Source organism: Danio rerio, chromosome 25, assembly GCF_049306965.1.
Source record: "Danio rerio strain Tuebingen ecotype United States chromosome 25, GRCz12tu, whole genome shotgun sequence".
Lineage (NCBI taxonomy): Eukaryota > Metazoa > Chordata > Actinopteri > Cypriniformes > Danionidae > Danio > Danio rerio.
Window position 1 is genome coordinate 1,365,001 of NC_133200.1, and position 22,500 is coordinate 1,387,500.

Sequence of the window (22,500 nt, forward strand, 5' to 3'; positions counted from 1 at the left end):
CGGAGGAACTAACATGCAACTTGCTGAGTATAATAGAAAGATTTACAATTAGAACAAATCAATATGTTAATTAGGGTTGGGCGATGTCGACCAATTTGGCATGGTACGATGTCTAATATGAAACATCGCGATGGACGATGGCATCTTCGTCATAGGCGGCGGTGAATTAGTTATGAATAATTAATAATAATAATTAATTATTCTGAATATTTCATAATGAATTATTTGTAGCCTTCTGTTTTAACTACAAGACCCTAGCTATTTTTTTGCCACATATTTTAAATAATGTGTCGAAAATAATGTCTATAATCATTTAAATGTTAGTATTTATTTAAAAATATATTTCAATAACTTTTAAAAATGTTAATAAATGTATAATGAGCAAAATACTGTGTAACCAAAACAAAGAGAGCAGGATGGAAAATGTGAAGGTATTTTATTGCAGTTCGAAATTATTTAACAAAAGGTGACTCCAATCGGGCCGGGAATGGTCCCGGGCCATCGGGCAGTCCTTATAGTTGAGCCCTAAGACCTTTCCCGGAAAATTACCAGCAATTTCCCGAAAGTTCTGTTTGTTTTTTCTTTTTAAAAAACATGCAAATTAGTTCCAGCAAGTAACATTAGCAGTAATTTGCCGGAATGCTGCGCTGTGTTTTTATTACACAATATTTATTCTGTTGATTTTGAATCTTGCACCCAACAAATATCGTTATTTGGGGAAAAAAAACTAAAACTAATGCTGAAACTGAGGGTGTCACAATCCTCCAAATCCTCGATTCGATTACGTTTTAATTCTTAAGTCACGGTTTGATTCGATTTTCGATTATGAATAATTAATTAATTAATAACCAATTAATTATTTGTAGCCTACCGTTTAAACTACCTGACCTGCATGGTCTTTGTTTTACCCATAAACAAATCATACAGTAAATGAATAAAGGCAAGATACACACATAATTACCACCTGTCAATCACTTTTTCTGCGGGACTCGTGAATAGGCAGTGATCTGTGTCGTTATAATGGCGTCGCTAAAAAAGACGCACAACCAACAGGAACCAGCCAACAGTATCTGAGGTGTTCGCTAAAATGACAAAGTACAAGTGAGTGAAAGATTGAAGCAGTCTACTGACCCGCTAACTGCCTGGACTGAATGAGTGTGTGTGTGGTCACGTGATGTGCATTTTCAGAGGTAGAGAGGAAGGAGGGCTGCTCAGAAATGCTACACGCCACTGTGGATGTCAAATCGTTGTCGTTCTAAAATGCCATTTAAAAACAAACACAGTGTAAACAGGGCCTGAGTGTGTACTTTTCGCCAGCGGATTTTTAACGGGGGCGGGCGGAGGATCGCGATGCCGGTGTTTTCTATCGGCCCAACCCTAATACATAGCAGAGCTTTCAAACTGTGGGGGTTTTTTTGTCGACAACACGAACGTTATCAACATAACTCACTGGAAATCCAAAATGCTTCCACACCGGCGACTTCATTGAAAGAGGAGAGGGTTTAAGCTCTGTCGACGGGTCTCCTGCGCCTGCAGTTCAACAAGTGTGCGTGGCAGCATAGACGATTCTATTTTTTAATTCGATAATTGAAATTGAGCATACATTTCGATTGATTTCGATTTAAAATCGAAATCGGGCCCCCCTAACTGAAACTAATAAAAACAAAACTAAAACTAAGCAATTTCAAAATATAGAAACTAAAAAAATGTAGTAAATCTGCCACTAAAACTGACTGAATTTGAAAACAAAAAGTCAAAACAAAATAAAAACTAAAACTAATGAAAAATGCAAAACTATTATATCCTTGCACAGTGTACGGTTTTGGCCGTGTTGTTTCGCTGATAAAAATCTTTTGGTCAAAAACTAAAAATGTACTTCTGGGTCATTTTTGGCTAAAAATTAGCGATGGGCGAATAATCGGTGCATGGCAACCAGACATTTAAAGGGCACCTAGGTTACCCCTTTTTTCAGATTTAATAAAAGTCTTTTGCGCCTCTAGAATGTGTATATAAAGTTTCAGATCAAAACACCCATCAGATTTTTCATTATACCTTTTACAAGATGCTGTCTTATACTGATTTCCAGCAGGGGGTGGTTTTGTCGTACTGCGCCTTTAAGCCGAGTTCTGCCCGCCTACTCTCCTCCCTCAGCTGCGTCAGACAACAGACAAACTTAAAGGAACGTAGCGTTTGTGAGATACTACAGTAAGAACTAACCTTTACTAATCAGTATTGTGAAGTTGCATTGATGAGTCACACACAATATCGTTACAAAGTTAACGCGCACGCACGCACGCACGCACGCACGCACGCACGCACGCACACACGCACGCACGCACGCACACACACACACACAGAGATACACACGCACACACAGGCAGACAGACAGAGCGCGCTTAGCTTAGTTAAGGCTAACCTCAAGTGCTGTGTGGATATCTGTTATGCTCATGTACAAAATAAACCTGATTTAACTTCCACAAACCGGGATTGAAGCGTCTTCTTTTATAATTGTTCTGACACGCGGCTGTGCTGATGAAGTAAAGCTGAAGTAAATCGCTGTAATTAATTACACACATACTCTGTTTTAAAACACTGTAAACATGTGAAACTCACTCTTAATCACATCTGATGATGATTGCTGATCCTAGCGAACAGAACAGAGCTTTCATTCCCGGTTGCTTTGCGTATGTCTGCCTGGTCTTGTTGACATATACACGTGACTACCGGAACATGTTAATGCACACAGCTGTCAATTAATTCGGTGGGCGGGGGGATCGCACACCTACGTAATGGTGAGATCGATTTGAAAACAGCTCCAATTGGCCGATCCTTTTTTGTAGTTAAATTGAAAAAAAGGACTGGGTGTGTTCATATCACCCCAGTATGACGGTCTATACACTATACCAACACACACATCTGTCCAAACAGCTTGAAAAGTAGATTTTTTACCATAGGTGCCCTTTAAAAGAAGAACATATTTTAGAGCAGTAATCACTAAATCATAATATTTTAATCAGAGGTCATCATACGGTCAGAATCTTCCACCAGCTCGCGCTAACAGTCTCAGATTGATAACGGCTGAGTGTGCAGTATTAGTGGATTTGCCAGCCCAAAACAGCAGGTACTTCAGCTCCTGCATTCCTGCACTAAACAACAAGCCGTGCCTGCTGTCGGATGTCTGGAGCCCACAGCACCCCGCCCAAACCACAGGATGTGGAAATGTGAAACCACTTTAGAAACGGCAGAAAAGCTGGTCGGGTCCCCCTCCCCGACACTCGATAGCATCCCCTGCTCACACCTCCAGATCTGGTTGTTAAGAGGCTGGAGGACGAGGTATGTTGTGTTTTGTTTGAGCGCTTGTAGTCCCTCCCCGAGGCCCTGCGCTAACCCCTGCGCTTGTTTAAGGAATGTACCAGAAGACAATAGCGGCAGTCAGAGGAAGCCGTGAATGGGGGCCATTTGTCGTGGAACATTATAATGGTTTCTACCAGGAACAAAGCTCTTTTTACCACAAGAACACAATCCAGCAGGAGGAAACTCGAGATCTGTGAGGATCCCAGTCTTGCGGCAGGAGTTAGGAAGCGATCGTTTACTTTAGTGAAGCACGATATTGGAGAAAATGGACATTACGATATTTTATTTTCTACGATATACAGCTGGAGACAGAATAAGTCACCCTCCTTTGAATATTCCCCAAATGATGTTGAACAGATGGAAATGTTCACAGTGTTTCCTCTAATATTTGTTCTTCTGGAGAAAGTCTGATTTGTTTTATTTGGGCTAGAATAAAATCAGTTTTTAATAGTTTTAAAGCCATTTTAAGGTCAATATTATTCGCCCCCTTCAGCTATATTTGTTTCTGATTGCCACTGTTGTACAATGACTTGCCTAATTACCCTAACTTTACCCTAATTACCCTAGTGAAGCCTTTACATGTCACTTTTAGCTGAACACTAGTGTCTTGAAGAATATCTAGTCCTATATCTTTTTATTTACATTATAACTTACAACTTTAGATACATTAGGGCTGTGCAATTAATGGGAAATCCGATTTCGATTTTGCCTTCTAACGATTATGAGAAACCATTAATCGAGATAAACGATTATTGCGTCATTTACCGCCCCCTTTCCAGTTGTACTTGTGTTGCTCTTAAAAGCACGAAAGACCGCATGATTCTGTGTGCCGCGGGGAAGCATGAGACAGAAGCATGCAGTCAGCATTCGCTCTCAGCAGAGCGCACACATCTCATCATAACGTGAGCGCTTTAGTGGTCAAATAGGTGTCATAACGTGGTGTTTAGTGATTATTCATATTAACCCTCATTTGTGTAATAAACAAACGAGTTGAGGATCAAAAGACACGTGAAAGAGAAACCATTAAAGAGACAGCGCGCGATGTTCCTGCTGCCGCCTGTTTTTATCATTAATCAAACAACAAATGGAGAACATGCCTCTCTGCTCTTGACTGTAGGGTTTTTGTAGCTAAAGTGTTTTTCTTACAGTGAATTGCTTAAAGCACAGTTTGCTTCATATTTCTATTCTATTGTATTTATTTCTCTTCCCTTTGCAGGGAGGAAAATACCTGTATGTATACACTGAAGTCAGAATTATTAGCCCTCCTGAATATTAGCAACTCTTTTCCCCCAATTTCTGTGTAATGGAAAGAAGATTTCTGAACATAATAGTTTTAATCACTCATTTCTAACAACTGATTTATTTTATCTTTGCTATGCTGACAGCACACAATATTTGACTAGATATTCTTCAAAATACATGCATTCAGATTTAAAGTGTGATTTAAAGGCTTAATTAGGCAGTTCATTGTATAACAGTGGTTTCTTCTGCAGACAATCAAAAAATATATTGCTTAAGGGGGCTAATATTATAGACTTTAAAATGGGTTTCAAAATATTTAAACCTGCTTTTATTCTAGCTAAAATCAAAATAAAACAAGCCTTTCTCCAGAAGAACAAATATTAGAGGAAATCCTGTTAAAATCCCTTGCTCTGTTAAACATCATTTGGGAAATTTGTATTTATTTTTTTAATTCTCAGGAGCGCTAATAATTTTGACTTTAACAGTAATCGTTTTTTATAATCGTGAATATAATTATGACCAAAATAATCGTGACTATGATTTTTCCCAAAATCGAGCAGCCCTAGTGTATCTACAACAACATATAATAAACTAATCACAAACATTGAGAAATATAGTAAAGTAACGATACTGTACAACTCAAATATACAGTGCTTTAGGATCTTCTGGAAGTCTAGCTTCTAGGAAGTCAAATTATAACATGAACTGTAGGAGGGATGAAATAGAAAAATAAGTAACAATAAAAATAAAATAACAGAAATCCTGGTAACATGCTCAGTTCAACAAGGTCTTCAGTTTAGTTCATAACACCCATCATGAAATGCAAATGTATGTGAAAACTGTATCAGGACTAAAAACCAACACAATGAACAAGGTCATTAATGCTTTAAAGAAAACAATTCATCAGGGTAATCCATAATTAACCACAAAAATAAATAAATCTCTTTCAAGGACGAACACAACACCATCAACTCTGTCTAAAGAAAACCCTGTGTTGCTTTTTCCAGTAGTCTATATTTGGCTGCCTGTCACAATTGAGAGCAAGCATGGGGTCCAAGTGTTACATTTCAATGGCTCCCTGGAGGCCCACTAGGTAGGGAACACAATGCTGTGAGTATGAGCAACTACCGACTGAGTCACAAGCCAGGAATTTCACAGATCTGTTGTAAGCAGATACGCCAGTCTCTCACTTTGTAAAGCACAGGCAAGGCTTAGTCAACGTACAACTAAAGAGCAATGCAACATAATATATTCTCAGAGTTTAATGACCGCAAACAAGACGACTGCTAATTTAGCCAAACGCCATGCCAATTAAATGCATTCGTCTTCAGTGATCTTTAGATCTCAAGCTAGCAAACGCACACCTGCATCTGTGGGGAATAAGCTGAACTCCACATTCTTCGAAGAACAATCTGTCGTGGCATGGATTCTTGTTTTAACATGAGAGATCAAGCTGCAAATCTAGACCAGCTGCCAAAACTCCTTAGGAACTAGGAGGCTGGTAATTGAGCAATGAATAATCGAGAAAACCCCTATAACCAGCCAACAGCTCTACACAAACAAGATTGAGCAACAGGAACTTCAATCGGGCTCTGAAATTGCATGTGTTTTAGTTTTGATAGAAGCTACAAGACTATTCCCAGTACTGGGTTGCAGCTGGAAGGGCATCCGCTGTGTAAAACATTTGCTGTATAAGCTGACAGTTTAATTCGCTGTGGCGACCCTTGATAAATAAGGGAGTAAGCCGAAAAAAAATGCATGAATTATGCATGCAACGTGCGTGGCTGTGCATTTATACTTCTGCTGCTGTCTCTGTTGGTCTGCATTAACACTTCCGAAACGCTAGTTGGCAGCGAGGTGTAAATGTTCCTCTGTGTCGAGTTTCTTCGCTGCTGTTTTGCTTTTCCTGAACACTTCTTGAATGTACATGTGGCTCAAACTCACTCATTTTGAGGCAGGAACCGGCGGACGTGCAACAACTTTAACTATGAGGTAAACACAAAACAAAACTTTCCATCCGGAGCTCCTTCACGGGACTCCACACTTGTAAACAATCGCTTGCGCCATTCGCGCGACTCTCGGTCCCGCCCAGACTCGTCAGCGCTACTAAGCCGACCAATCACAGAGCTTACGTTACGCGTTGTTGCGACGTGTAGTTACATTTTTTGAGAGGTGCACGTCAGCGACGGCCACGGCGAAGGGCTATGCGTCAGCGCCATAGCATACGCAAATGTTTGACGCAGAAGTATAAATCAGCCTAAACGCGTCGCGTGCACCCTGTCAAACACCAAACCACCATCCCCCCTGAAAGCTGAGCGAGACTCTGCAAAATAAACCGTAAAACTCTGACCAATGTGAGGAGAGTTTACTCACACTTGACTTGTTTTAGCTCTTTTGGTCCGGTTAGAAACTTTGCAGTGTGAAAGCGAACCGCTCCAAGAACAAAGAGCAACAATGTAACAGTTTTAATCCCTGTTTCAAGAATCAACTCACAGGTGTGAAAGCACCCAAAGGCTAACAAGTTTGGAGGTTGGTTGTTTCATCACCAACAATTAGGCCAATAAACCTGCTAGCATGGCATGTTAAATTCTAGCTAATGAGCCAAGTTCTCAGAGTTGATAACCTTGCACCTCTGGTCATCTGGCCTGTATCCCTAATCTCCTTTGACAGAGCAATACACGTTACTAAATAGAGACAGAGACCACTGAGCTAAGCATGACTGTTCTGCTTTTTCTAAAATGGACTACAGCCAAAAAGCAATGCCACTAGTAGGTTGACACACCGCATGTCACAAACTATTCACCGCTAAAGCGTTGGAACTACATTGGCATCCAACTTGTGCTGCTACACAATCACTATTTATAATAGTCAACCAGACAGACTTACACCGTGTCCTAAGTGCACGCAACGTAACAAGATTCCAGTGACAAGCAAATTGACTGACCGCTCCTGACTGAGAAATTAAACACCAGCAATTCAGAAGTGCAGAACACTGCACTGCAATCCCAAACAAGCAGTACAGTTCATAATCTAAATAATACTACACCTGTTAAAAATTAACTAAAGTGCAGATGCATAAAGTGCATCTGACTTTGATTGCTAGTTATTATATTTTCAAGATCTGAGATAAACTATTAACTGCTGTGTTATCAGTATCGCAATAAATGTCCCTTAAAATGGTATCAAAACTCACATTGGTAGCATTTAGCACGGAATAAAGCACATAATCAGCACCTGAGGGTGATCATTGTAATAGTAGTTTCGGCTGTTGTTGAGCCGTGACGTCACAGAAATAGAAACAGTTTCTAAAATGGAGATTTCGCTCTTCACTTCATGGATGGCTACTAGAAAAAACTTATTAGCATAGAAAAGATACCTTTAATCACATGTCGTCACTTTGCAAACGGAGCAATACAAGCATCCAAAGGCTTTCTAAACAGCGCAAAACCCTTACTGTTAAGGAAATAAAGAAACTCACCTTCTCGCTTTTCACTTTCTTCATGGACCTGCAATCATTATTTTCCACTTCTTCTGGCTCACTCTTGATAGCCAAAGGTGTGATTATTCCAGTGGTATCAAGGGTTATATTCCCTAGTTGGTCAGCACCAACGAGGTCCGAATTTTGCGTCGCCTCAAATGGGGTATTGCGTGCCTGGCCCAAAGGTATCACCTGGACCAACGAGTCCTTTTCCGAGGGCACATTCCCAGTTTGTACTCCTTCGTTTTTCTCCTTTTTACTTTTCCCAGAAGCCTCCTTGTCCTTTTTTCCACTCTGAACATTACGGGAGGCCTTGTTAGCTTTATCAGAACCTTTCCCGGAAGGTAGGTTTCCAGCAGTTGGCCCAGCGCCCTCATTTTGAGTCCGTCCCTGGGCATCCTTCTTGACCCCATCTGGGGTTGAGGACTTGGTACTGTCCTTGGAATTCTTGCTACGTTTCGCTTTGGATTTGCTGTCCTTAATTGGCGGAGGCGGCACCGGGTTAATAAACTTTATGTTGTCTGGCAATGCCGCTACGGCACTGGAGGCAGCAGCCATTCCGTCCCCGTCCTTGGTGCCGGACATCTCAAGCTTGTCTTTCTCTAAATCTGCGTCAAGGTCAATGATCAGGTTGCCTACACCAATATCCCACTCATCCCCGCTGTCGTAAGTGTCCACCGCATTCGAGTCCACACCTTTCCCGCCTGCAGTGCCACTACTGAGGGACATCTTAGTGCCAGCGGCCCAAGGGTGCCACAGTGAGGTCTGACCTTCTCAGACGACTCGGGTGGTCAGGAGGCACATCTACACAAGCCTTAGGGTCCTGTTGGCTTCCCCTTCCCAGTAACCCACATTGTTGCCCTGCAGAACAAAAAGAACAAAGGATATTGAGTATAACATGATGTTTGAAGACACAAGCATGCTGCTCTTATTGACCTTATTCTGCGAGGAAGTGCGCTCATTTATGCGATTGTTTTAGATCTTCTGACTCAGTTGCCTATGGGGGTAAAGACTAGGAGTAATACACGGTGGAAAACAGTCAAACTACTTGCTCTACAAACAAGTGTGCTCATGACTAGGGTTGGTTACCTAAACTCGGTGCCATACCTATGTAACCCGTATGCACTGGACCAAATCAGTATATGAATTTTAGTGCCACTAATGCTGCGACACAGATGCAAGGCACACATAGGTATGCATAGGTACGCGTTGTGTCACACCATCATTCTGACACAGCAACACGAAGCAGATGTTTTAAAAAAGTTGCATTTAAGGGGGGAAACACATCAAACTTAATAAAACATTTGAGCGCGCATGTAATCAACACAATAGCTTGCGACATGCGGATCCAGCGTGCGACAATAGTCTGAGTCTCTACCATGTAAACAGCGATTTTTGATTACCGTAAACGACCACAGACACAGCGTTATGAAATGCAGAGTTCTTTTCTTTCTATTTGCCGTGCGGTATCAAATTCCATTAAAACAACACTCTTCCACCAGTCCCTATACTCAATACTCGCATCCAATACCTCAGTTTGACACAGGGCATGAACAATGTTGCTGAATGCAAGTGAAACTGTTGAACTGCAATTAAATTAAATAGGGATGCACCGAAATGAAATTCTTGGCCGAAGCCGAATAATAATGAATTGCTTGGCCGAAGGCCGAATACTGAACGCGGTGTTTTGCATTTTTTTCCTTTTAGTTTGCCGTTTTTTTCACCATTACAATAATTAAATAGTAAAAATTAGCTTTTCACAGAAACAAATCAAATAACAAAAATACAATTTCAAAAATACTTAACACTGAACATTTTTTAACATTCCAGCAGATAATATACAAACAAAGCACAATATAATTTAAAATAAATAAATTAGTAAAATAAAAAAATATTTTTATTTGGCCATCTTTGAAGCCCCCCTTCTTGAATAGCTGCTGAAAGAATGTAACTGTATGTCTACAACAACAAACGTGCACTGAATAGTGCAAAAAATGTGGATGACAACAAATGAATAACTGTCCTAGCCATAAGCCTGTTAGCCGACTTCTTCAGAAAAAGTGGCAGGTTCTTCTTTATGAAAAGTAGCTTCTCTGCTGTCTCACATGAAAGTCGGTTCCTCTTCTCATCGATGACATGAGATGCAGCACTAAACAGTCTCTCGCTGTCGGCGCGCGGCTCATCTGTAGTACGAGCCCGTTTACTCTCTGGGCTGTTTTCATCTCCTGCGCTGTGCATCACCTGACCGTCTCTAACACCTAGCGGCTTTCCCAAGTCCAACTCGGCCTGGATCATTTCTCGTGTGCGCAGCTTTTTCCCCATATCCAAGTAATGATCTTTATATTGTGGATCAAGCACAGTCGCGATGCAGTACAGGGGTTCTGAGTCCGCCTGACTAAATCGTGTGCTGACAGCTTCTAAGAGCGCACTTTTAGCTGTTTTCACTCCGTGGTCTGTTTCAGCCCCTTTGTTTAAAAGACGCTTTAGTGCTGCATAAAGTGCGCGCCTCTCACTCTACGCGGGTTACTATTTGATTGCGTCATTAAAAACATCATTGTTCGGCAAAATTTATTCAACCTTTTTACTTATTCCTTTTTACTTATTATTTTACTAATTTCGGTTGCCGAATATTCGGTGCATCCCTACAATTAAAAATAAAACACCCGAAATTACATGAAACTCTATAGGAAACGTGGATAGCACGGTGACGCAATGACATAAATCAATTTATATACTATAACATGTAAAACAGGATAATAAAAAGAACATTTAAAATGCACCTTAATCATATTATTGTCTTATTCAAATTAAGGCAAATCATTAAGATTACTGATGTCCACGTAAACGTACTCACAAGCCCCAAACCCTAGTAAGCTAATGTAATGTTAATTGTTTAATGCAAATCTTAAATTAATGTTAAATATATAAAATATGAATTGATACTTTAAAGCATAGGTCTCAAAGTCAATTCCTGGAGGGCCTCAGCTCTGCACAGTTTGGGCCAACCCTGATCACACACAGCTGATGCATCTAAAGGTGTTCATGACTCTTTGGAACACCTTGATTATTTGGATGAGCTTAGTTTGATCAGGGGTGGAGCGAAACTGTGCAGAGCTGCCGCCCTCCAGGAACTGAGTTTGAGACCTATGCTTTAAACTTTAATTATGTTGTTCAGTTAAAATGATTACATTTTTTTGTCAAATAAAAGATTTTGTAGAGTCTTCCACAATATGTTGTGGCTCAAAAATAGCGATTCAGGTCGGCGCCAGTGGTGTAGTGGTTAGTGCGTCGACACATGCACTCCGGTGCTCAGAGCGGGTTCGATTCCGCCTCACGGTCCTATGCCGATCCTTCCCCTCTCTCTGCTCCCCATGCTTTCCTGTCTATTCTCTCTACTTTCCTTTCAAAAATAAAGGTGAAAAACCCCTAAAAAATAATTATTAAAAAAAAAAAGAAAGAAAAAAAAAGTATCGGTTCAGGCACTATTTTGGCACCGGTATCAAAATAGCTCCAAACTATACCTACTACTATACCCAAACTAAACCCTACTCAATCTAATACTCTAATATCAGTTTGTAACCAAGTAGAATAACCAAGTTAGAAGTGAATGAAATAGTCTCAAGTCAGAAAGATTCCAATGGCTGTGCCCGCTCGTACGAAGAATTACGTCAATAAAACTTGAAATATATCTAGCTGAATCATGGTCAGCATCAGTCCACGGTCGATCCTTGCTCAGAAACCAGACGTTGCATCACAACACACAGAAACACATCCATCCATCATTGGCCAGTTAACAACAAAGCCCAATTGACTACAGCAGCCAGAATGAATAAAGCAACTGGCTTAATTTCATGACAACTGAACATTATAGATTTTAAGAGTGTTCAAACGTCTTCATTTCAAACCCAATAGCATTGAGTTGACAGTTTAATTTGGCTGCTGTAACGTCATGTGAATGAGCCAAAAGGTACAACGCAAATCAGAGCATTGATATAGGACATGTCGTAAAGTTTAAACCAGGCATGTCCAAACTCGGTCCTGGAGGGCCGGTGTCCAGCAAAGTTTAGTTCCAACCCCAACCAGACACACCTGGGCTAGCTAATCAAGCTCTTACCAGGCTTTCTAGAAACATCCTTACAGGTGTGTTGAGGCAAGTTGGAGCTAAAATCTGCAGACGTCGTTAAAAAATAAGGAATTAAACAACTTCAACTATGGTTGAGTATATAAGTAGGTGGCCAACTGGACCAGTTCATTCATTCATTTTCCTTTGGCTTAGTCTCTGATTTATCAGGGGTCGCTACAGCAGAATGAACCACCAACTATTTCAGTATGTGTTTCATGAAAAACCCATACACTCTCATTCATCCAATTCCACTATAGCTGTGGGGGAAAGCGGAGCACTTGAGGAAACCCAAGCCAACACGGGGAGAACATGCAAACTCCACATAGAAAAGCCAACTGACCCAGCTGAGACTCGAACCAGCGACCTTCTTGCTGTGAGGCCACAGTGCTAACCACTGAGCCTGGAGCAGTTCCTAAAAGATAAACAGGATGAGGATATTACACATCAATATACAGTTAACGAATTACTCAGCAGTTGCCACTATATAATCACTTTGCGGACATGAACCACACAACCAACACTTTCCAGCAGTCACTGATCTTCACGAGCTGTAAATAGAAACAGAAACCTCTGATGTCAAAGACGCCCTTGATCTGCTTTCCATGAGACATTCTCAAGCACCCATCAACACATTGAACAGTAATAAAACAGGCAGATGCTGATTTAAGGTCAGTGTCGCTGCCAATAACACAAAAAGGTCACATAAAAGATCGCTCAAACTGCTTAAACTGCACCACTACAGATTGGAGGTTGTCTAATAAAAGCGAACGCTACTTAAGTTGAAGAGGATGAGCTTCGAGCTGCATCTTAAACAGCCCAGGAGACAGATGGTTGAATGAGAGGACACTAATCAGTGGTTTGCTATAATCCGTCAGTGGAGCAGGGAACATGGAGGGTGTCTGGCGGGAAGCTTTCCAAACGTCTGCCATTGGAACCCAAGATAAGCCTGACTTCACTATCACAGTCATTCATCGGTTCCCTGCGATTCTCAGGACACTTTGAAGAGCTTTAAGAGGGGAATTTCATTTTCTGAGCTTTCCAAAGCAGTGTTGTATACAATTATGGACAAATTACGGCAGCACAAAATATCGAAAACACATCGATATCGCGATAATAGTACATGCAATAAGTTTAATGAATTTTATGCGCCAAGCGTTTGTGTGCTGCATGCTTTGTTTATCCATATCTGAACATATCTTTATTTTCATCACCAATTATCAGAGTAAAACAGTTTCTCAAGCAGTTTGTGATGCATTTTGGAAACAGGAGATGAGCCCCTGGTCTAATGCGCCACCTGGCTTGAGAAACCCGTCCTCAAAGACTTACTTTTAGTCATTATTTGGGTAGCACACATATCCTGAATGAATGATTGAATTTTCAGATGATGTGCAATAATAATTTTGCCTTTATGAGGCAATAATCTGCAGAACAGCTCCTCCATTGCTTCATTCTCTGAGGACAGACTGAAGCTGCACTTGTGAAATCCTGAACTCTTGCAGTGTTTCTCCAGAGACTAAAGGTGATCCGAGTTCCTCTCTCTTGGACCAGCTCCAGAAACCCCTACCAGCCCTGAGCTGGAGCGCGGAGCCGGTCACATAGAGGAGGAACACGACTATTAGAAGACCGCATTACTGCTTCTGCTGGACCAATCCGCCAATGACATTAATATTAAAACAAAAAGTAATCCCTCACTTTTTTTTGCATAAACGTAACCTTATTACAGTAATTACTTACATTCTAACTAATGACACCCAATACTGAGTGAATCCATTCATTTGTGCAATAACACTGTAGGACTTTGTTAACAAGATCAGTCACAAAACATTCACATATTAATAATCAAACCATGAAATCAGAAGTGTGGAAGAGCAAACTGAATCATGTACTAGGTTACTAGCTGCACATGAGCTGCCAAATTAGTGTAACGCGCCGCCTCGGGTTCCTGACGCTGCCAATAAATGTGAAAAGTTCTACAAAAACTCATTTATATCCTCCTAACCCAGCAGATGATGCAAGCCATTGTCACGATCCTCACACACAACCTAATTAGGCAGCGAATGATGAAACCGTTCGGCACACATGTGGGTTAAAAGAATCCTTTTGTCTGTTCACCGTTCAAACACTGCGAGCAGAGATGATCTCTGGCAGATCGGGATGTGATGCTCAGGTTTTTGATGGATAATCAATCGATGCGCTTCAACAGAAGCTTAAATTAAACTGTGCGTCTCATCTTCGGCAAAAGTAAAGCAAGCAAAAGCACATTCAAGCGGCTCAGGAACAGGTCGTCCTCTTCATTACCCCAACACTCAGGTACTGGTGCCCTTCCAGGGGCTGTAAATAATGGCGCTAAACTAATTTAGCTTTCCCTGCCACATGCCAGAAAGCTGCGGGCTGCCTTTCCATGCTCTCAAAACCCCACCCAACACAACATGGGCCTAATTAACACAGGCATCCACTGCGGACGCCTCGGCTTGATGGAAAAACGTGAGCTGAAACTTAAAACGGCCACTTGGGCAAACACTTCTGAGATGACAGAAGGAAGGATCGATATCGGTCTCGCTCCCGCCTGATGATAAAAGAGGGACGATCAGGGCCGGGGTGAAGGAAAAAAACAACAGGACAACAAGAGGGAGTTCGATTCGTAGATGCATCATAAACTAAACTATGCGATATTTTTACATGGACATCAGTAATCCAATTATTTAACCCAACAATAAAAACGTAATCTGCATTAAAACAAAAGATGAACTGACAATCGTTTTATATATATAAAAAAATTAATTAAAAAAATAATAATAATAAATAAAAAATACTAATTAATTGAAAAAAAAAATCAAAACAAATTTTTTCGAAAAATTAAAAAAAAGAAAAATAATAAAAATAATAATAATTTAAAAAAAAAAAAAAAAAAAAAAAAAAAAAAATCGCACCACAAAATTGCAATAGTAATCAAATGTTGAGCTGTCAGAAAATTCCCACCCGCAAAACAACAAAGATGAAAGAAAATCAAGAGGCGCTGCTCAGGAGAACCCTCCGACCTGATTGAAACCCACTTGTGCATTCAGAGCCAGAGCAGCCTTGGAGTTTTAATTCCCTCTCAGCAATCGAGTAATTGAGATTCTCTAATATAAAAAAGCCGTTTCAACGTCTGCAGGAACAGTCAGCCTCTCTGTCAGAGTAAATCACAGCTCTTTCTGAAGCGCTCGGCCTCAGAGAAAGCACTTCCCGCGGTTAGATTACACACGCTGCAGCAGATGAAAGCCCCGCTGCTCCCGTTTTCATCTGTCCTCCTCTTGGAATTCTCCCTCGCTTTCTTGTCTTATTCTTTCCAGTCGAGAGATCTGTGAGCAGACAAGTGGAGGGTTTTATCTCGGGATGATGGCATGACATTCTCTATTCCAGGCTTACGACGATATAAAAATGTCGCTGTTGCAATTAACTGTTGAAGCTTTATCATAATATACTGTATTATCAGGATTTCGATCCAAGCAGCAAAAGACTTACTCTGATTATGTATTAGGGTTGTCATGATACTGGAATTCGGTACCAGTCGATAGTGAAATAAAATTAAAAAAGTCCATTTCCCGCTAACACTTAAGTTCCTAAACAGCGCTGTTTGGCCATTGTGATCACGTGCTCAACAGAAATGACTGTGATTGGCCGTGTAGGTCATCAGTTCACCGTACTCACCGATGTTTACTGAGTGTAACCACAGATACAGGGACACTGGAGTGTTTCAGATTCTCGTTGATTAGCTAGTTTGTCTATAAACTGACGTACGAGCCATCCGCTTATGAATCGTGACTTTAAAGCACTCCAGTGTCCCTGTATCTGTGATTACACTCAGTGTGTTCAGCAGTGAGTTCGGTGAACTGATGACCTTCACGGCCAATCACAGTCATTTCTGTTGAGCAAGTGAACACAATAGCCAATCAGCAGTGTTTAAGAACTCAAATGTTAGCGGGAAATGGATGTTTTTAAAATGTCAGTATCGATTGATACCAAATTCCAGTATCGTGACAACACTAATATGTATACACACAAAAGAAATACAATGTGTGTATACAATAAGCTGATGTCTTAAACTAAGTGAACCGCAAAAGGATTATAAAGTACAATAGTAAACATTTTATATACGGTTGTCAAAAGTATAGAGTTTGGTGCTAATCGGTACAAAAATTTTGAAAACGTCTATTTCCCGCTAACATTTGAGTTCTTAAACAGCTCTAATTGGCCATTGTGATCACGTGCTCAACAGAAATGACTGTGATTGGCCGTGTAGGTCATCAGTTCACCGTACTCACTGATGTTTACTGAGTGTAACCACAGATACAAGGACACTGGAGTGTTTCAGATTCTCGTCGATTAGCTAGTTTGTCTATAAACTGACGTACGAGCCATCCGCTTATGAATCGTGACTTTAAAGCACTCCAGTGTCCCTGTATCTGTGATTACACTCAGTGTGTTCAGCAGTGAGTTCGGTGAACTGATGACCTTCACGGCCAATCACAGTCATTTCTGTTGAGCATGTGAACACAATGGCCAATCAGCAGTGTTTAACAACTCAAATGTTAGCGGGAAATGGATGTTTTTAAAATGTCAGTATCGATTGATACCAAATTCCAGTATCGTGACAACACTAATATGTATACACATAAACGAAATGCAATATGTGTATACAATAAGCGGATGTATTAAACTAAGTGAACCCCAAAAGGTTTATAAAGTACAATAGTAAACATTTTATAGACGGTTGTCAAAAGTATAGAGTTTGGTACTAATCGGTACAAAAATTTTGAAAACGTCTATTTCCTGCTAACATTTGAGTTCTTAAACAGCTCTGATTGGCCATTGTGATCACATGCTCAACAGAAATGACTGTGATTGGCTGTGAAGGTCATCAGTTTTTTACTGAGTGTAACCACAGATACAGGGACACTGGAGTGTTTCAGAGTCTCGTCGATTAGCTATTTTGTCTATAAACTGACGCACGAGCAATCGTGACTTTAAAGCAAAAGTTAAGCATTTGATGCTGTGTTGAACCTCAATCTGAATCATCATAATGCACTCTACACATTTAAATCATAGCGAATTATTGAGTGTCTTGAAGTGCTCATGATATCAATATCCTGCATGTTTATTATCACCATATATTGAATAAATGAATATCCACTTTATTCTCATTAGACCCTCCAGTAGTTTCCCAAATGGCCAAAGATCTTGCCCTGCCAGCCTCACAACTCCAGCATTAGCCAACTCAAACAGAGGCTAGTCATGCTAGAGCCCGCGAAGGGAACATTTGATCCAACCCTGAAGTGAACAGCTGTCCTGGGCCAGTCTGGAGGAGTTTGGTTGCACCGTTCAACCGCACAGTAAAGAAGGTGAAACTCGATCCACACTTGACCTACCGCACTGCCCTTAATGCGAACACATAGTAAGCCATTTGGCCCCCGGTGTGCCGGTCCTAAAGATCACACTGTCAAACACAAACACGAGGCTTGCAGCAAATTAATCAAGGATAATCACGAGAACAAAGTGCAGGAGGACAGAGAAAGTGTGATCGGCAATAATTAACCAATCAATATATGATGTGAAGCAGTGGTGTCAAAGTCAATTCCTGGAGGGCCGGAGCCCTGCAGAGTTTAGCTCCAACCCTGCTTCAACACACCTATCTGGAGGTTTCAAACGAGCCTGAAGGACTCAATTAGTTTGATCAGGTGTGTTTAATTAGGGTTGGCAATAAACTGAGCAGAGCTGCGGCCCTCCAGGAACTGGCTTTGACACCTGTGATGTAAAGCAACAACCTGACTATTCATAGATAATACACTACCTGACAGAAGTCTTGTCGACTATTTGAGTTTGAGGAACAGCAAGTAATATCTGGACTTCTAGTTGATGATTTGGTGTCAGAAGTGTCTCTATGAAAGGCAAAGGCCTCTAGATTTTGCTTATTTGAGCACAATAAAATCAGATCATGCCTTGATTATTAATGTTTGATGAGGACAGTAAGCTCTGACTCTGCTCAGACTAAAGTTTCATCACTGAACAGAAATAATGTCAAATCACAAACTCAAATTTCTAAAAAATGTAAAAAAAAAAAAAAAAAAGCAAATTTCAAATCACATTGGTCTAAGTACACTACGCAACTACAGCAAAGTCAGCCTATGAATAGAAAAATTATTGAAGCTCTTTGTTAACAAGGTTGAGTGAGATGCTAACGGTCTAATCTGATTCAATGATCTATGCTAAGCTAAGCTAAGCTAAAATGGTGCTGTCAGACTCAAAGATCAGTTGAATGAATTAAAAAAAGCTAAAACTCACGTGTTTAACTCTACAGTCGCTGTACAATTAGTTTATTTCCCCCCAAAAAAGTAGAAGGTTCCTTTAAACATTACATTTTGTAATAATAATATGAAAAATAGTGCAATTAAACATGAAGTTAAAATGACAAAACTTCTATTAAAAAAAGCTCAAATCTGCCTGAACATTTTTAATTATAATAGTTAAACATCTCATCTCTAATAACTGATTCTTTTCTCTTTGCCATGATGATGAGAGTAAATAATATTAGACTAGATATTCTTCAAGACACTAGTATTCAGCTTAAAGTGGCATGTAAAGGCTTCACTAGGGTAATTAGGGTAAAGTTAGGGTAATTAGGCAAGTCATTGTGTAACAGTGGTTTGTTCTGGAGACTATCCAAAACTAATATTGCTGAATGGGGGAATAATATTGACCTTAAAATGGCTTTAAAACAATTAAAAACTGTTTTTATTCAAGCCGAAATAAAACAAATAAGACTTTCTCCAGAGGAAAAAATATCAAGGAAATACTGTGAAAACTTCCATCTGTTCAACATCGATTGGGAAATATCTGATAGACAAAAATGGAATAATTTGGACTTTAGCTGTATTGTAGTGTTTAACGCCTTTCCGACATGTCACCAGATGTTAGAGAAGTTAAGTAGCACCTCAGCCTGTAAATATTTCCCAGCTCTGCCAAACACAGCCAAGCCAAACACTCAATTGCAGGGGCAGGAAAGGGGGCTTTTCTTAACGAGCTATTTCTGAGAGTCTGGCCTGCGGGCAGCGAGTGCTAGTTCTAGCTGCTGCACCGAGGCTCCGGCGTGTAATTGGATTGTGTGCTTGAACTGCTGACTGAAATAGAAAAGCGCAGGAAGCTTCAGGTGATGGAATCGAGCGTCCCGCGAGGTCAGCCAGACTCCATCTCTGCGAAATGTCAGGAGCAGCATCCGGTCTGGAAGCACAGCAGGACATCAGTCTGTGGCCGTACATGATGTGCATTTCTGCATCGCCCCGGGGCACGGTTTTTGGTTCAAGCGTCTGCCAGGTCACCGATTACTGTGGGTCAAGTGTGCATATGTGTGGCCTGAAGACCTTACCTGCAGTAGACCTTTTACTGGAGCTGCAACTGGGCGATGGTCCAGTGCTGAGAGTGTGTGTTTTGACTCAAATGCCATTTTCAAATGCATCCTATCAGAAAGCATTGCTTTGATGGCCCCATTGTGCTCAAATATACAATATATATACACCAAAATATAGAAATATTTATGCATTATTTTTCTCAAATCCCTTGCATGTCAATAGACCAGTCCAGACTCATGAAAAAAAATAGCCTGTGTGAATGGGTAGCTGATTTGGCACCCTAGATCAGTGTTTCTCAACCACATTCCTGAAGGACCACCAGCACTGCATGTTTTGCATGTCTCCTTTATCCGTCACACCCATTTCAGCTCATTCAGTCTCTGCTAATGAGCTGATGATCTGAATCAGGTATGTTTGGTCAAGGAGACACAGAAACCATGCAGAGCTGGCGGTCCTCCAGGAACGTGGTTGAGAAACACTGCTCTAGATGACAGGTCCCGAATCTCTTGAGGAGAACGTGGTGCTTCGGGAGGGTTTACAGCCTTCATGTCACAGATCATTTCCAGCCTGGTCACGGAGAGGACAGAAATACTGTTCGCAGGGCACACAGAGTCCTCGGGCTCCCAGATGGACTGAGCAGGCTGCGGGAGGACGCACATCATCCTGCTACTATTCACAAGTGTGGTTTTGCTGGCAAGCTAAACCAAGAGTGCTTCGTGCTAACTTTCTGGGGTCATTCCAGACCCTAATGGACTTTCTTCCAATACAAATGCAGAAAAACTGACGAATGTTCACACTGCTCTAAATAACGACCGCTCGACCATCGTGTCTATAAAGCATGTAGATGTGGCGCGTTGCTTTCTTCAAAGGTCAAGCAAAATTAAAATAACATTCTGTTAGATGTTAGTATCTGTATTAAAGATAGTACGCTCCAAAATTCACGTTTAGAAGATATTAAACCGATATAAACATAATGCTTGCAGTGTGTCTCTTCCGCCTAAAGCCTGGTTTATACTTCTGCGTCAAGTGACCGGCGTAACCCACGGCGCATGCAACGCCTCGAGCTGTGCATTTATACTTCTGCGCGCTGTTTCTGTTGGTCTGCATTAACACTTCTGAAACGCTAGTGGGCAGTGAGGTGTAAATGTTCCTCTGTGTCCAGTTTCTTCGCTGCTGTTTTGCTTTTTCTGAACGCTACTTGAATGTACAAGTGGCTCAAACTCGCTCATTTTGAGGCAGGAACCGGCGGACGTGCAACAACTTTAACTATGAGGTAAACACAAAACAAAACTTCCCATCAGGAGCTCCTTCACGGGACTCCACACTTGTAAACAATCGCTCCATCAAGTTCGCGCCATTCACACGGCTCTCGGTCCCGCCCAGGCTCGTCAGCGCTACCAAGCCAACCAATCACAGAGCTTGCGCTACGTGTCGTTGCGACTTGTAGTTACATTTTTTGAGAGGTGCACGTCATTGACGCCAATGGCCACGGCGTAGGGCTACGCGTCAATGCCGTAGCATGCGCGTGCGTTTGACGCAGAAGTATAAATCATCCTTAAATAGATTAACGTTTTCACCTCTTCAGTTTCTCATCAAATCTTTTGACCAATCAAATGCTCTCTAGCATCCGATAGGCCACGCCCCCTTCACATTTGCTTTATTTGATGCGCTAGAGCTCAACCACTATCACTGGCAGAGATGTGATAGGATGCTATTGGCTGTTTTTAAAGAGGGAGGGGCTACTTTACGCACCGCAAAAGAGCATAGAATCACCGGAAAGCGACACTAGTGCAATTTGGGAAACGGCCACTATATCGTGCAACGGCCATTTTAGAATGAAAACTCCAATAGAACAACAGCATATCCGCTTGTTAAGTGTGACGTCACGCGAAGCGGCTTCCGGGTCCAAGCGCTCTATTCAACTGCATGGGGAGACTCGTGAAATGGTAATAATAAACGTTTACAAGACGATTTAATACTTTCGAAAATCACGATCGCAATAAATGTGTCCATGCCTAGAAAATGATTCATTTCTTATAAATTGTAAAAATTTTGGTATTTGTTTTTAGGGCTGCAACAACGAATCGATTAAATCGATAAAAATCGATTACTAAAAGCATTGGCAACGTATCTCATTATCGATTCGTTGTGTCGCGCGACACGGAGACGTTTGAGGAAAAAAAAAAAAAGAAAAAAAAAGAACATTTTTAGCTCAGCGCTGAGCGGACTGAACAAGGCCTCTCTCCGTCTCTCGCGCACTGATACAGAGTTCAGTGCCTCAAGAAGACAGGGATGATGCGGAAGAGTCACTCCAGAATCCTACTTTTGTTCCGTTTTACAGTGAGAACCGTAAAGTCCCTGGTGCTGGTGTTTGTGTCTGGCGCTGAGCCAGAGATAGGCGGCGGGGTTAAGTTTTGTTATCAGTATTCCTGACACACACTCAGCAATAGACGGCATTAACTCAAAAACCTCTTACCCTATAAAATTCTAAACTGTGTTTTCTACAAAAAGACAAAGCAGGTTATGTTTCACAGCTGTCTTATTTATTTTTTCACTCGATATTACGAGTACTGCTCCGTTTAGGCAGTCGCAATATGCGCTGAGCCAGAGAGAGCTAACGCTGAGCTCAGCTCTCAGTAAGAGACCGTCGGAAAAGTGCTTCTTTTTTTTCCGTTTTTTTCTTTCGAAAACAAAACCAACTTAACTCAGTAGAGAAACCTGTCATATTATTACAATTATGCAGCGTTTTAATCTCCCAATACCTCACTTATGTTTCAGATATGTAAATACACACAAGTAGTAGTAAAACAAGACATTTAGAGTTTGTAAAACACACATGGAAGTCTAACAATCCATTCAAATATAAATTGTTGATGTGTTTTATTCATCAGATACACATAACAAACAGTGAAAGTAAC

The 22,500-nt window shown here is 41.0% G+C and overlaps 1 protein-coding gene and 1 long non-coding RNA gene across 4 annotated transcripts in view; one reads left to right on the plus strand and one right to left on the minus strand.

Moving 5' to 3' along the window:
* znf609a (zinc finger protein 609a) overlaps positions 1-22,500 on the minus strand; it is a 180,762-nt gene that overhangs the window by 121,197 nt on the left and 37,065 nt on the right. For all 3 annotated transcript variants that reach the window (XR_012400002.1, XM_005174213.5, NM_001098393.1), the window contains 1 exon segment: positions 8,075-8,935. Coding sequence is in view for 2 of the 3 variants with exons in the window: in XM_005174213.5 (XP_005174270.1) it covers positions 8,075-8,803 (729 nt within the window). In the remaining variant the exon portion in view is untranslated.
* Positions 1-22,500, plus strand: part of LOC141380866 (uncharacterized) — a 44,662-nt gene that overhangs the window by 3,195 nt on the left and 18,967 nt on the right. The window lies entirely within an intron of this gene.